Genomic DNA, 15,024 nt, shown 5'->3' with positions numbered 1-15,024 from the left:
GAGGCTATTCGTACATTAAAAAACCCGGTTTGCTAACATGCTAGCCTGCGAACGCAGACGTATTTCCCCTGTATATTTTCATTCACAACAGCACAATAGAGCACAAATCGTAAAAAATATACAGCGATACTCGACACCAAACTGTCTACTCAAGAAATTCTTGATTGAGGTGTTGCAGAGGGGGGCAGGGGTGGCGTCGATTTGGTCCAACCGGGAAGGAGTGGAACGAGCTTGTTTCAAACGAGAACGAGGTTACACGTAACGCCATTGGAATCTTTTACAATATTTTGACTCTGTGGGAGGGTTTTGGAAGAAAAAATGAGCGCCAATATGGACAGCAATGATGTGAATCACTGTGAAACAAAACGTCGGAAACAGATCCGTGTTTGGACGGACGGCTGTTTCGATATGGTCCACTTTGGGCACGCCAATGCTCTGAGACAAGCCAAATTAATGGGCGATGTTCTTGTTGTGGGCGTTCATTCAGACGAGGAAATCACTCTTCACAAAGGTCCACCGGTTTTTAACGAGCAAGAAAGGTATAAGATGTGTCGAGCGATCAAGTGGGTTGATGAAGTCGTCATGGGGGCTCCGTACGTGACGACACTCGACACGCTTAATAAGTACAATTGCGATTTCTGTGTACATGGAGATGATATTACACTTACGGCTGATGGCAATGATACGTACGCCGCCGTGAAGTCTGCTGGCCGCTATAAAGAATGTAAACGCACCGAAGGGGTTTCCACTACTAATCTGGTGGGAAGAATGCTTCTAATGACCAAGGAGCATTTTGACAGGGCACCTTCGCCCATAGGAAATCTGGACCCTCACCAGGTCAGCAGGGCCAGTTCTGATCCATCTGCTAAGAGCCCCTGGACATGTGTGTCCCATTTTCTTCCAACCTCTCAGAGGATCGTCCAGTTTTCAGATGGAAAGGAGCCCAAGCCTGGTGACAAGATTGTTTACACCCCTGGTGCATTTGATCTCTTCCATGTTGGTTTGCTCGATTTTCTTGAAGAAGCAAAGAAGCACGGGGACTATGTCATAGTGGGTCTCCATACAGACCAAGTTGTTAACCGTTATAAGGGTAGCAACTATCCAATCATGAGTTTGCATCAAAGAGTGCTCAGTGTACTGGCTTGCCGTTACGTCGATCAGGTCATTATTGGCGCTCCTTACACCGTGACCAATGAGCTTCTGGAGCAATTTAAGGTATGGCGATGTCTGCTCAAGTTTGTTTGTTAATGATAAAGCTGTACCAGAAATAATTTTTTCTATATCTTCTAAATCTTTAGTTTGATATGAAATTTGGCAAAATCATCCTGGGGACAGATTCATGAAGTCATATTAGAGCACTTTCTATTTGTCAGAACCGGCCATCCAGTTCAGTCATTTTGCAAATGGAATCAGTGCACCAATTTGAAGGACAGTTCATATGTCACTTTTTGGAATTGCTTCAAAATGGTGAGCACTAATCTCAGAATGTGCCATTTTGAAGAATCAGTCCTTGACATTGGTACTATCCATTTATGGACCAATCAGTCTCATCCGCCAGTTCTGACAAAAGGAAAGCTCCTTTAGTTTAAAGGGGAAGTATTACGGAAATTTGATGTCATTTCAAAACCCAAAAATGTTTGTCTGAAAACAGAAACAAAAAAAAAAAATTGTCAGTTTTGTTATAAATTATCACCTCAGTGCAATAAAACTGTCGATTATAGTGCCTCTGGACAGAGACAGAGAAGGTCGGAATGGATTGAAACTTGAAAAATATTAGGCTAATGCTTTTCAAGTTTGCGTATTTTTGTTTCCAAAATGCGCTAGAAGAGATCACGAGTTGTTCCTTTCAAGAATTGAGTTGATTTCTCTCCTGTCATTTTTTTTAGAATTATTTTGTAGCAAAGTGAAGGTCTCATTTTACCATTTTGAACAAGAGGTTAAAAAACCCATGATACTTCCCCTTTAAGATGTGTCCTAAGCATTGTTTGGATACAAAAGTTATTGTTTAGCAACAATATTTTGGATCCAACTTGATTTGGGAAGGCTTTGTGAATCTGGTGCCTGGATTCCATCGTTGAATGGTTTGAATTTTTCTCTTTCTGTTATGGATTGACAACAAAAAAGTTATCAGAGTGAAAACGAAAAAATCCTGAAATGGGGAATGTTGTCCTCATTTACCACACCACTCTCTGACTACAAAATCAGAAAGCTAACCTTACTAAAGCTAGATGCACAGAATTATTTTTTTACTTGAACAGATCACATGATATTTCATGTCACCTATATTTAGTGAATATTGCATGTAGATCCTGTCATCTACAACCATTGCCAAACTCTTAAGAAGATTACTAAGTTTTATCTTGCCTTCACTTTTCTCCTCTCCCCCTGTGTCAATGTTGAATTTTGACTGTGAATCTTTACACATCGTTCGTGGTGGGGAATCTAACATTGAACAGAGAGGTGGGGGAAACAACAAGCAAAGACATAAACAAATGAAGGGGTGCCTGTGTAAATGAATGTAAACCTGTTAGATTCTCCTTTCAAATTGCCTTGTATTCACTTATGAAACAAAAGGAGAATTTGACCTTACATCAAAAGTCACTTAGGGCCTTGTTCCACACACCCCTTCAAATGTGAGTAATAAAAATTGCTATACCAGGCTTGTTTTTAAACCTTCCCAACAGAAATTGGTGACGATTGTAGTCAACTCTTGAACTTGCTTCAAAAGCAAATTTGTCACCTTTTAATGTTATATCCTTTTTAGGTCGATATGGTGGTTCATGGCAAGACTCGTATTATGGCAGATGAGGATGGTGAAGATCCCTTTAAAATTCCAAAAGATAGAGGAATTTTCAAAGTCATTTCCAGTGGCAGCGAACTGACGACTCACGATATTGTTGAGAGAATCATTAAAAATAGGTATGTTTAGTATATAACAATAAAAATCTGTTCTCCATGGATCAGATGACATTGTGTAGTTCCAGGAAAAATCCATAACCACCCCATGGATGGTCATCGGAAATTCCTAAGGGGAGTGGGTTCTTAAAAGCCAAAATTTTAGAGGGAAAGTATGGAGCTTAACTGGATTTTCCCAGGGGAGGGGGGTGAAAAACAAGAAACGTTCCATTGGAGGAGTATGGATATTTTCTGGAACTGCACATTCTTATATCGGATATAAACAAAAGAAGAGAGGTCATGTAATTTTCAATCAGTAGTATTAAAATTTGACTTTTTGGTAAGACTGATGTAAAGCATAAAAAAACTTAAATCCCTCTGAACAACTTATGTCTCGTAAACAAGCAGTTCTTTAAGTGTCCAGGTGCTAGGTGGATAAACTTGATATCAGGCATACCTCAGGGGCCATAAACATACCCACTAACGCTGGACATCAAAATAGCGATTTTGATGGGACTGAATATCCGACACCACTAGTTATGTTTGATGTTTGCTTTCATGCAACTTGACAAAGTTTGTCCAAGCGGGTCGCCATGGTCAGAAAAAAAAAAGCCTCCTCTATTTTTTTTAAGGTCAGTGGAAAGTCTAGGCTGGAAAATGAGCCCACATTCACTCTTCTCAGGGAGGAAAGCTGGACTCGAGGGAGTGGCAGAAATCAAGTCAGCAAATTTTTTAATTGAAATCCAGTTATTGAAAAGTCAGGGGGTTTTATCGTCTAAGTGACCATTCAAAACATGGGAAAGAGTCTAGAGAGACAACACGAGAAAGCAATTATTATTAAAGCTTTTCTTTTTCTTGTAAATTTATTCATTTGTTATCTTTTAGAATGAAGTTTGAAGAAAGGAATGAGAAGAAGGAGAAGAAAGAAGCAGCCTGCTTTGCGGCTTTGAGGAAATCTCAAGACGATAGAAAAGTTCTTGAAGAAAAGGAAAACATTTAACTTTAGAAAATCCACTTTCATCGTCGGATAAGAATCTTTTTCCGAGGATCCTTTTTAAAAAATTTGCACGTCCTCACTTGCAGTAGTTACTGAGCATGAAAAACGTTACCCTTTTCCAAAGTGCACTTAAGTGAAATTTTTATCAGTTTAGAATTTTAACTAGTCTAGACGCAGTTTAAAGCTCATTAGGTGTTAAATGTCAATAATGCATTTTTAAGACAAAAAACAATATGTAGATACAATTGCTCATTGTTGTTGATGTGCAAGGTTAGTTATTGTGGGGGTATTGAAATCTTTAGTTCTAGGGAATCTCCATACTGTCCCCATGGAAGGTTGTTGGAAATTTCAGAAGTGGGGGAGGGGAGGGTGGAGGGTTGAGGATTGGGTAGTCTTAAAAGGAAAGCTTACGTGGAATTTGGGCATTGATTTCCAACCAAAATACTTTCCATGGGGACGTATGGAAATTTTCTGGGACAAAACAGTTGTTGGGAAATTATTATTTTCAAATGTCCAGAAATTAATGGTGGACAATTATGCAACACAATGTTATACATTTCGTACATACGTAATATTATGGAGTTCTTCTGTTATGGAACAACAAATTTGACATTCGAGTAAGTTGAAAGCTTTTGATTATTTTTTCACTTTGTTCTCACTTATTGACCTCTTAGCTTATTAGGTTAACATGTTGGTTGGGAAATCTATAAATAAACAGTGCCAACTCAACAACCTAGCAATGTGTTTTTGAGATTGATAATTATTTATAGACTAGTTCTCATTAAATGCTGTTGGGATGCTTGTGTTTCCATCCTCTAGACCTTTTTCATAAATGGCTCCCAATTTATTATTATTTTCAAAATATGTTAATTAGCCTAACTAACCACGTTTTAGAGTAAAAATTCTATGGAATTTTGCACATGCTAGCGAGGCTAGTAAGGCTAATTTTCATGAAAATAAAAGAATAATTTATCAGCTGCCATGTATGAAAAAGGTCTATATTAATGGTAAGAGTTCGGAGACGATCCAGGTGTATTACAGATATTTGGTCATGTACACAGTGACAGTACCACAGGACAGAAAAGATGATGACAGTGAATTGTTGTATTGATTTGTCATGTTGCAAGTCTCTCACTAATGTCATGTTGCAAGTCTCTCACATAATCTCAGGCAACCCGAGATCATGTTACATTGTACGAGAGCTGGATAGCAAGGAATAAGTAATTATTACTAAGTTGGAAGGTGACCCTTGAGTGTAAGCACAGTACTGAGTAACAGGCAGCTCGTTAAAAATTTGAATAAGTGAAAATAGCAGGTACTGGTCGTAAAATAAAGCTACATTTCAACGTTCATTTGAATACAACTAACTTGTCTCTGGCATATTTCTTATTTGGCTTGGGCTTATTCCACTGTCTAAAGCTTCCTTTGACACCAATGTTATTCCCCTCATCTAACAGTGGTATCAAAGGCAGTGTCTAAACCAGCCTGTAGGGATTCCTTTCAAGACTTCGGATGAGATGAGCACCCCTGCCCTTTTATACCCCCTTCAGCTAAGGATGAACACCACACACACACACTAACAGGAAAACCAGCTCCTTTATTATCAAGGTGAATGAAATAATATTGTAAATCAGTAGTGTGAATTGGCAACTAAGAAAATTCATTGCAGATGTTCTGGATATTTGGGTGGTGCAATTACTGTTGAATAGCTGAAAATTATGTGTAAATGTATATAAACCTGATTCAAGCATTCCTTAATTAAATACGTTCTCACTTGAAAGTAAGCACACCCTGCTTTCATTTATTTTTATGAGTGTAAGAAATCAAGTTTACGTGCTTTACATCAATCTTGATCAGTTTTCATTCTGCATACTCTTCTAAATTAAAATGAGTACATTTGTTGTTATTTGGTTTGACGCAGTCAATGTTTCCTTCATGCCCTCAGAATGGGTTTCACATAAATCCCATTCTTTGGGGCCATTGTTATTGATGCTTGAAGTTCGAGAGGAACCTGAAAAAAGATACAATCAGCTATTAAATAGACGAAGGACCCAGCTTAAATAAGCAAAAATCAGGCCAATTCTCAGAATTTGCGTCAAGACCAAAAAATAAACACAGGACTTTTTGTCATGTGGGGAGTCTGTTTGCCAAATAAGAGTTAATTTGAAGCAATTTGGATTTCACAGACAAATTTCCACGTAGTATTGGTTTTGAATGACCAGGTCCTTCAATTTGTCTTGAGCTTTTAAAGTCTCGAGCACTCTCACTTATTTTTAACCAGCTTATGCCTTAAGTTGAAAACAATTATTGGGAGGACTTTTTCAATTAGAATCTGCATTAGAGCACAAATTGAAAAACCTGCTTGTCAATGATGAGTTAAACTTCGAAGTAGACCTTACCTCAGTGTCTTCAGAGCGCTGGAATCTAAACCGCTTGAGCAAATGCACCAGTGCCATCTTTGCCTCCATCAATGCAAACCTCATTCCAATGCAAGTTCGCGGCCCAGTGCCAAATGGAAGATAACAATATGGGTTTCGTTGCTGTTTTGCCTCTTTTGTAAATCTGCAAAAAATCAGTCAGTGAGTCAATCGGTCATTCAATTATGCATTTCAATATTATATGCATTAAGTATTTTGTACCTGTCAGGGTCAAATTTCTCTGGATCAGGCCAATATTCTGGGTCACGGTGTAACCAGTACACAGGAACAATTAGCACCATGTCCTTCTTAAAGTGCACACCATTTAATGTACAGCTTTCATTGCAAACACGTCCGAACCTGGGTGAGCCAAAAAGGTAACAGATCAAATTTAAACAATGTAAAGAAAAATATGTCAAACTACTTTAATTATGGTGTAATAGAATGAAACAAACAAACAGTAACTTGGATCAAGTTATTTCATTCTGTCTATAAATAAAATCAGAGTTTGGGAAAGCAGAGCTGGGACAAGGGATGTCTCATACCTGAATGCAGGAGGGTACAGGCGCAATGCTTCACACAGCACCATGTCCAGATACTCCAAATTCTGAACTGTATCATAGTCTGGACTTTCCTGCAAGGTAGCATCAGAAAGTTCTAATTTTCTTGTCTTGGAAGGGAACATATTGAGAAGATCAAAGTTAAGACATTGCCCCCCCCTCCCCCCTCCCCGAGGGTCATAACAGAAAAAGTGAACTTAATTACCAGGCCGTCTTTGGTCAGCATCATCTTCATTAAACATATCACAAGAACTGTGGTACCATAGCACGCATATATCACATTGGATGGATTTGCATGAACAAAATCTGCCGTCATTGTGCTCTTCAGAGCACATTGCACAAGATGAATCCAGGAAACTTCAAGTGCAGTGATCTGCTTCCCCTTCACTTAGAACAACTAGAGCAAGGCCTCTTGTTTTACAAAGGCTGATATTTTCCCTGCAGGGTAAGACACAAGCCTCATTCCCCCCTCCATACTGGGCAATTTATCATTCAAATCTCCATAAAAAGGTCTTCTTTCCTAGGGGACCCCCCAGGAGATAACCAATCATTGATACATCATCACCACTATCATTAACATCATCATCCTCACTGTCAATGTTGCCCTTATCATCATCGTCATCATCATCATCATCATCATCATCATCATCATCATCATCATCACCACTTAGTTTGCAATGTACTTACACTATCCCCAACAGCATTGTCAATTTCGTCAATGAGTTTTTCTTGCACATCAGGGTTCATCGCCAGACAATACGTTGTGTAGGCCAAAGCGTTGCTTGTTGTCTCATAGCCAGCTAAGATAAATGTGAAGGACTGCGCCAGAACTTCTTCATCACTAAGCTTGCTAACTGGTCGCCCTTCGCTGTCAGTGACCTCCGCACGAAGCATTAGTTCTAACAGATCTTTCCTCTTCAAACAAGTAAAATGAAGAAAACTATTATCTCCACCTGACTTCAATATCACCCAATACAGAAGAACTACTCTCTTTTTTTCTGGAAATGGTTTGTTTAAAGTTAGATACATACATTGCCCATACTGGCCCTATTTTTAAGGAACTTAAACTCTTAAAATTTCACGATATCCATTCGTTTCAATTAGGTACTTTTATGTTTTCATTCAAGAACTCTACACTCCCTTCCAAATTCAATACCTTTTTTTTACTGAATAGTCAAATCCATAATTATAATACTAGGAATGCTCAGTCCTTCCGCTTGCCACTGTGCAGAACGAACACGAGGAAGTTTTCAATTTACTTTCAAGGTCCAAACTTTTATAATTCGCTAAATTCTGACATAACTAGTTCTCCCTCCACCGCTTCTTTTAAAAGAAAGCTTAAAGATTTTCTTCTCTCCAGGTATTAACTTCTGTAAGGCTGTATTTCTCAACTAACTTACTTAATATGTGTGTGCGTGTGTGTGCGTGTGTGTACGTGTGCGCGGTCAAAGTTAATTATCATAAGTCCATATTGTAATTCTAATATAAGATAGCTATTTTTTAAAAGTGAGGAAGCCTGACTTTATAAGCCTCGTGGTTTCTTTCAGGTTTCCTCGCCATTTATTTTCTTTCGTCAATTTTCATCATTTTTTTCCATCTGTAATTGTTGTTTGTGGCAAAAAAAAAAAAAAAAAAACACAAGAGACTCAAGACACTAACACAATGACAACCAAGAGTAATTAAGTTCAGGTAAATGAAGCGTCATCATTTATTTCCAATAGGTACCTGGGAAGCTCCAGTCTGCCTTCTCAGCTGAATCACCTCATTTGTTGTGTCCAACATGAACTGTAGAGATCTTGCTCGGTTGGTAGCACCAAGCTGAAGTAAGAAGGTGCTAAAAAACTGGAATATGGGCTTCATAAATGGTAACACCACTGCAAATAACAATGACAAAACTTGACAATAAACTTTTAAACTAAGAAAATGCTGTCTGCATTGGACTTGAGAATTATTTTCAGCCATTTTCAAACTACTTGCAGCTAAGTACTGTTGGCACAAAAATAATGTCATTAATTCTGGCACCAAAGAATTGTTTCGGTATTGTGGGATATTTAATGACAGTTTCTGAAAGATTAACAATGATTTTGAAACTGCATGTGTTGATCCAATAAAAAATTTGTGCGCTTGTTGAGAATTCTGGATTTTCTAATATCCTGATGCTTAAAGCACCACCCCTCCCCCCCTCACCCTATATAAGTCCCTCCGAAAAAAAATCCCCAAATTTGAAATCCAAAACGGCTCCTATAAAATAAGCCCCTGGGGCTTTCCCTTGTACATGGGAATTGCCCTCAGATACAATATAAGCTCCTACAAATGTCCTTTGAATTTTATGGTAGATAAATTAAAGTTAGGAAATCTGACATTGAATCTCTCTTTTGAACATGCTCATGTGTAATACTGCCACTTGCTTAGTAACTAGGAAGCACACTACAAACAGTCAAACATCTAATGCATTACTATCATTTAAATTTCCCAGAAAAGAACAACTTACTCAAACCAGCTGACAACGCTGGAGTTTTAAACAACTCTTCTGCGTTGGGAGTGTAAGGTTCGTTGACATTTGTCTGCACATCTGACTGGATGCCAAAGGCTGTCGCCAATATTACTTCCATTGTAAACTTTCCATAAAGCCTTATCAAAAAAAATATTAGTCAGGAAAACATACAAATGATTAACCCTTTAGCCCCCAAGAGTGCCAATTGGCACATAATTTCATAACTCTTTCAATATTTGACAGATTTCTATAAATTTTTGACACGGAGATGATCTTGTGAAGATCTACTCATTAAAAGGATAAAAACTTAACCCCCTCCCATATGTGATATGTTGACCACCCCCATAACTTTTCAACTTTTTTCCCCTAGACGTTGTGGGTCTTAAGACAGCTCTCACATTAATGAAGATGTTGAGAACTGCAAAATGAGCTATAGTTTGGAGGTATACCTAATATACACAAGGATTGGGACGTTTTTGAACTTTAAAATTTTTACGTTTTAAGGTCATTTATCTCAAAGCCATAACTTTTCACGTTCATAATTATATCAGTTATGAACTACACCCATGAGTAGCTTTAAAATGGTATATCATACATGCACATTGAGTCTGTAGTCTTGAATCTGGAGAAAAGTCGTTTTGCCTTGGGGGTTAAAGGGTTATATTCTGCACATCTCAAGATACTTGGGTTTACTAAGGGTAGTGCCTACTAATACAGGGATATTCTTGCGCTGTTTAAAACTATGCAGAGAAAGCAGAACTTAGCAAGCACTCTTGGTATTTAAAAAGAAAGTTGGGGGTAACCATGCATTTTTCAGAGATAATAAAACTTCAATTTCATAAAAAAACCATACATTGCTTTGTAATTAAGCCCTTTTTAGAATAATTATTTCTTAATTCATCTCTAAAAAATGCGTAGTTAACCCCCAATTTTCTTTTTGGATTCCAATAGCCATTGCTAAGATCTGCTTTTCCCGCATAGTAATAAATTGCGCAAAAATACCCCTGTAATAGTAGGCACCGTCCTCAATCGGTTAAAATACAAGATAATGGTAAACGCTCTGGCCCAATGCGGTAACCACTAACCTAAAGGGAGGAGACTTGAGGCAGGCAATGCACCGCCAGAATTAACAATGCCAAAAGTATCCTGTGTGGTAATACAGGGGAAAATAATAAATGTAGAACTCTGTGTGATATGCTTCGATCTTTTTCTTGAGTTTGGTTTTTGTGGATTAACTTGTCAGTCTAATAATGAATATTGTTCTCACCTCCACATATTCACCTTTTCTCCCGACTGAACAATTTTTTCAAGCTTTTTGCACAATGTATCACATGACTGGTGAACCAATGGTGTAACCTGGGATAACAATAACAATGGATTTTGCAAAGCTAGCACACAAATCTTTGGCCTAACGGCAAGAATCAAACCCATTAACTCCAAATTTGATCAACTGCTACTCTACCGATTAAGTTACAAGGCCAACAGGAGCAAGTCGTGGGTGATTATGGTGGTAATAGACCCTTCTCCAAAATGGTGACCGAAAATTCAAAATAGAAAGAGCACTTTTACTTTAGTAACCCTGCAAAGTTTCAGCATATCAGGTGTAATATCAGCTGAGAAAATGTAAGTTGAAAAATGAAAAATGTACACACGTTTGTATGACTGGGGGTATGACGAATACCCCCAGTCATACAAACGTCTGTAAATTTGTCAAATTTCATGTTACTTTTCCTAAGCTGATATAACACCTAATGTGCTGAAACTGTGCAAGGTTACTAAAGTAAATTGCTCTTTCCAGTACTGGTATCAGTTTTTCAGTCAGTTCAATTTTAACCCATTCAAATCTGTTGCTGCCATTTTGGAGAAGGGCCTATTGCAGCAGTGTGAATGTGAAGAGTGCAATGAATTCTATGCCGCTAGCAGTACTGATTCAAATGATACATGTAGATCTCAGAATTAACTCTGTACAGCTTAAATGAACCCATGAATTTTTCAACTCATGATGCAGTGCTTATTTAAGGGTGGTGCTTATTTGGAACTTCCTATTTGGAAATAAGACAGAACTTTTTCTAAATCAAACAAGTTAACTACTTGATCTGCAAAATAAAGTGAGTAAATATAGACATTTCAAACTGAAAAAGGTTGTTCTAAATTATGAGAATAAATTTCCGTGGTTGGTTTAAAACGAACTAATGTATGTTGCTCTTCACATTTTGTACCTTGATCAACACTCTCTGTACATGTATAAGCACCATTCTAGAGCTTAATGATATCATTGCTCCAAATAAGTGCCACATTGCTGTTGAGGAGTGTGGCACTTGATATTTTTGGTGACATGTGCGGCACTTTTTTGGGGGCAGTGATTTTGTGTCATTTATCTGAAGAAGTCTTGGTGTTCATCTGCTACACTGTACACAACTGAAATTCCTGTAAGTGGATGTTTAAATGTGGCTCAGTAAAGATGAAACCAACCTGCTTTAGCTTGAGAGCACTAAATGTTGGAGTAATTGTTACACGAATTCTCTTCCAGTCCTCGTCTCGGGCTTGTAACAGCCCTTTACTTGTAAAAACAGCTGAACCACCAATAGCCTAGCACATAAAACAGCAATCTTAAAAAGGACAGTTCAATTGATCAGGAATCACTCTTACGAATCACAGCCACAATGGTCAACACATATAAAGAAAAACAATCAAACAGACTAGGTCTGTATGCTGTCATTTAGAATGCTGAAGTGGACTTGCAAACACTGCAGCGATATAGCTAGGAAAAACCTCAGCAGGCTCATTAATAAACCCAGCTAGCTTGTTTAGACTGTGCACCTTTAAAATTAGCCTCAAGTATTTGTGCTCTGTATAAATTTCAGCCGGTGATAAGATCTCTTTCAGACCATGAAATTAGGCCATAGCTGGTTCTTAGCAACATCCCTGAACAAGGACGTAATAAATACCTTAAATGAATACTTACTGCAAGTGGTCTGTTGACAAATTTACCAAATTCTTTGACAAGAATCTGTTTAAGCAGGTCAGGATCACTAATACAGTACGTAGGGTTGCGTCCGAAATAAAACCTGTTGATGTACATGTAAAAGAGCAGATTACCATCAACATCCATTCGATAATAATTTGATACTAGAGCAAAACCAGGTGAACCAGTGTAATCTTGCTATATTTATATTATACATGATTTAACTTCCATGGCTACATTTAATATGATAAGAATGATACATATTTGGTTGGATCAATCAAAAGAATTGATCAATATAATGTTGCAAGATAGTGGAAGCACTTGTCACATAATTCAAACTGGTCAGTTGCATACATGTAAATTTATTTGACTTACCCACAAACTCTTCCATATTTTTCTACGAATTCCTTGTCTACCAAAAAGACCTGACCAGGCTGCAAAAGAGAAGAAGACATAACAGTCTAGAGTAGAATCTACAAGCAGCACTTATTCAAAGATATGAATTTATTATAATTAAGACAATGTATTACCTTCTTGTTGTAATCTGGAAGATTGCCAACAAATGGCCATGGGGCAGGACCTGGTATTCCAAGTTTCTTAAACTCAGAAAAGGGAGAATATCCATACCTAATGTTATAAAATCAAAAAAGCAACAATTTAGTGATGCAGTACTCTAGAATAGTTTGCCCTACGATTTATGGCAAGCAGAATCACTTGACGATTTCCTTTACAAACTTAATTATTGCACCCTTTTTTAATGATTCTGGGACACAGCACTCAAAATAAAGCAGTTCTTGTAGATAGAGATATATTTGTTATGTTGTAATAATTTATTCATACATTCTCAATACATAGACTTAGTACTTATTAAGCATAGGATTTTTGTAATTTATGGAAGAATTTTTACCGTGTATAAATACCTCTTACCAACCAAGTCTGTTATCCGTACCAAAAGTTATGGACCAAGTTTTTTCCCGTTGATTTACGGCCCAAGCGCGAAGCATGCGGGCCATAAATCAACGGGAAAAAACAGGGATCCGTAACTTACAGTATGGACTGAGAAAATGAGGTTAGTAAGATATTACATGTACATGTATATCTCTGAGGTTAATCGAGCATACAGGAAAGGAACAATTTTCAAATTTAGCAGGCTGTACAGTGAAATACAGCCTGCAAAATTGAGCAATCACACCAATGATGCTTACTAACTGACAGATATAATCAATCAATAATGATAATACAACTGCCTTAAGTCCAACTAATCCAAAAAAATCACTGAGGCAACCATCTGCACCAGCAGCCCAACTTGTTTATTCATGAATATAACTACTGCCTGAATTGACTGATTTAATTCTTCTTACATCTATTGAGGAGATACTATGACATGTGGTTACCCTCCCCTCCCCTCCCCTCCACCCATTGAGGAATTAGCAATGTCCTGTACACCTCCTTCCCCTCCCCCCCCCCAAAAAAAAAACTTTTATAAGGATCCCTTCCCCCTCCAATTCCCGTCCAGATTTCATCTCCTCGAGAGCCTTTTTGTCGAGCCAATCACTTGGAAAAGTGACATTTTCCCCCTTGAACTGTACCATGGATCAGGAACCACATGTATTCTGCCACACAAGAAGAAAGGAGCAAAGTTCACAGTCCTCACCCCAGGGCACGGAAAATGGTCAAATTCTCGGGTATGCCCCCTCCCCCCCATCAAATTCAAGATGTGATGAAGTGTTTTGCATAGCGAACTGAGGAGAACCAGGGGAGATCATTTCACAACTTTTAAGTAAAATACGCCAAATCTCAATAAAAACGTTAACAGAGGCTAAAATTAAGGGAACTTAAGCAACGACGACGGGGGACGGCAACGCCGCAAAACAAAAAGTTTAATGATCGAAGAAAAACAATCGCTGACCAGATTCAAGGTTTTGTGGAGAACGTGAGGTGAATCTAACTGGAACGCCACGCCTACCAATTTGGTTCTTGGGTAGTTCGCCGTTTCTGTACGAGTTAAAAAAATTGTTAAGTAGCACACATAGAACGAAGTTATATTTGTAAGTGACGTTTTCGTTGCAGTCGCCTTTGTGCGCCCTTTATAGACCTTTGTACTGGTGAGAGACGACTTCAGAACTTGACCTGGGAATTCGATCTGTTACTTGCATTGGGAGCCCTTGCATTGTAAGGTTTCCTACAACTTTTAACCCGATAGATCATGGAACGGAAAGACACAAGGTCAAAAACTCGACCAAACATCGCAAAAAGTAAACAATGAAATTGACCATGCGAAGCGACGCGAATACGAAGCCCCTGGACAATTTGCAAGATTACTCGAGCTAAGTGTTGCTACTTACCAAACAATTAGCAGGAGCGCACCAACGAGCAATGCAATCCACAGATTTTCAAACACTGCAAATTTTCTGATAATGTCCGTCGAAAACTCCATGATTTACCGAGGTGAAGACCCAGATTCAGCTCACTTGTGAACTCTTGACGTCACAGAATCTAAGTCCTCTGAGACTGGGAGGGGGCTTTTGGATAGTACAGTACCTCTTCCAGACCTCTATTTTCATTGGTCTCTTTATACAGTAGCTCCCATCGTTTTCTGTGCGGGATCAATTGTTCCCAACCAATGACCTATTGTTTCGTTCTCCAATCACAGACCTCGTCTGGATAGGGCTTTTGAGGCGGGGCAGGGGGCTTAC

At 38.3% G+C, this 15,024-nt stretch overlaps 2 protein-coding genes across 2 annotated transcripts; one reads left to right on the top strand and one right to left on the bottom strand.

The window, feature by feature from the left end:
• Positions 1-232: 232 nt before the first annotated feature.
• LOC146452681 (ethanolamine-phosphate cytidylyltransferase-like) lies at positions 233-5,242 on the top strand. Its single transcript, XM_085097439.1, has 3 exons — positions 233-1,215; positions 2,765-2,919; positions 3,781-5,242. Exons 1-3 carry the CDS (start codon positions 319-321, stop codon positions 3,893-3,895), a joined length of 1,167 nt encoding a protein of 388 aa, XP_084953565.1. The 5' UTR covers positions 233-318; the 3' UTR covers positions 3,896-5,242.
• A 227-nt stretch (positions 5,243-5,469) lies between these two features.
• LOC146452680 (cytochrome P450 3A4-like) lies at positions 5,470-14,812 on the bottom strand. The gene is made up of 13 exons (XM_085097436.1): positions 14,674-14,812; positions 12,859-12,955; positions 12,704-12,762; positions 12,329-12,431; positions 11,836-11,952; positions 10,631-10,719; positions 9,361-9,500; positions 8,595-8,743; positions 7,557-7,784; positions 6,855-6,943; positions 6,532-6,669; positions 6,292-6,454; positions 5,470-5,903 (listed from the first exon to the last, which is right to left on the bottom strand). The coding sequence occupies exons 1-13, from the start codon at positions 14,763-14,765 to the stop codon at positions 5,826-5,828; spliced, it is 1,542 nt and encodes a 513-aa protein (XP_084953562.1). The 5' UTR covers positions 14,766-14,812; the 3' UTR covers positions 5,470-5,825.
• Positions 14,813-15,024: the final 212 nt, after the last annotated feature.

The sequence above is a fragment of the Pavona decussata genome, unplaced genomic scaffold (assembly GCF_977016875.1).
Source record: "Pavona decussata unplaced genomic scaffold, jaPavDecu1.1 SCAFFOLD_366, whole genome shotgun sequence".
NCBI classification, from domain to species: domain Eukaryota; kingdom Metazoa; phylum Cnidaria; class Anthozoa; order Scleractinia; family Agariciidae; genus Pavona; species Pavona decussata.
Note: the sequence above shows the minus strand (reverse complement) of the source record. Positions and strands in the feature narration are given on the sequence as shown.

What these genes read in the sequence shown, in the direction of transcription:
- LOC146452681 (XM_085097439.1), top strand. Translation starts at nt 319, where the DNA reads ATGAGCGCCAATATGGACAGCAATGATGTGAATCACTGTGAAACAAAA. An exon ending in AGCTTCTGGAGCAATTTAAG is followed by an intron (nt 1,216 to 2,764) that starts GTATGGCGATGT and finishes TATCCTTTTTAG; the next exon opens with GTCGATATGGTGGTTCATGG. An exon ending in GAGAGAATCATTAAAAATAG is followed by an intron (nt 2,920 to 3,780) that starts GTATGTTTAGTA and finishes GTTATCTTTTAG; the next exon opens with AATGAAGTTTGAAGAAAGGA.
- LOC146452680 (XM_085097436.1), bottom strand. Translation starts at nt 14,765, where the DNA reads ATGGAGTTTTCGACGGACATTATCAGAAAATTTGCAGTGTTTGAAAAT. An exon ending in TTCCAGATTACAACAAGAAG is followed by an intron (nt 12,763 to 12,858) that starts GTAATACATTGT and finishes TCTCTTTTGCAG; the next exon opens with CCTGGTCAGGTCTTTTTGGT. An exon ending in AAATATGGAAGAGTTTGTGG is followed by an intron (nt 12,432 to 12,703) that starts GTAAGTCAAATA and finishes GTACATCAACAG; the next exon opens with GTTTTATTTCGGACGCAACC.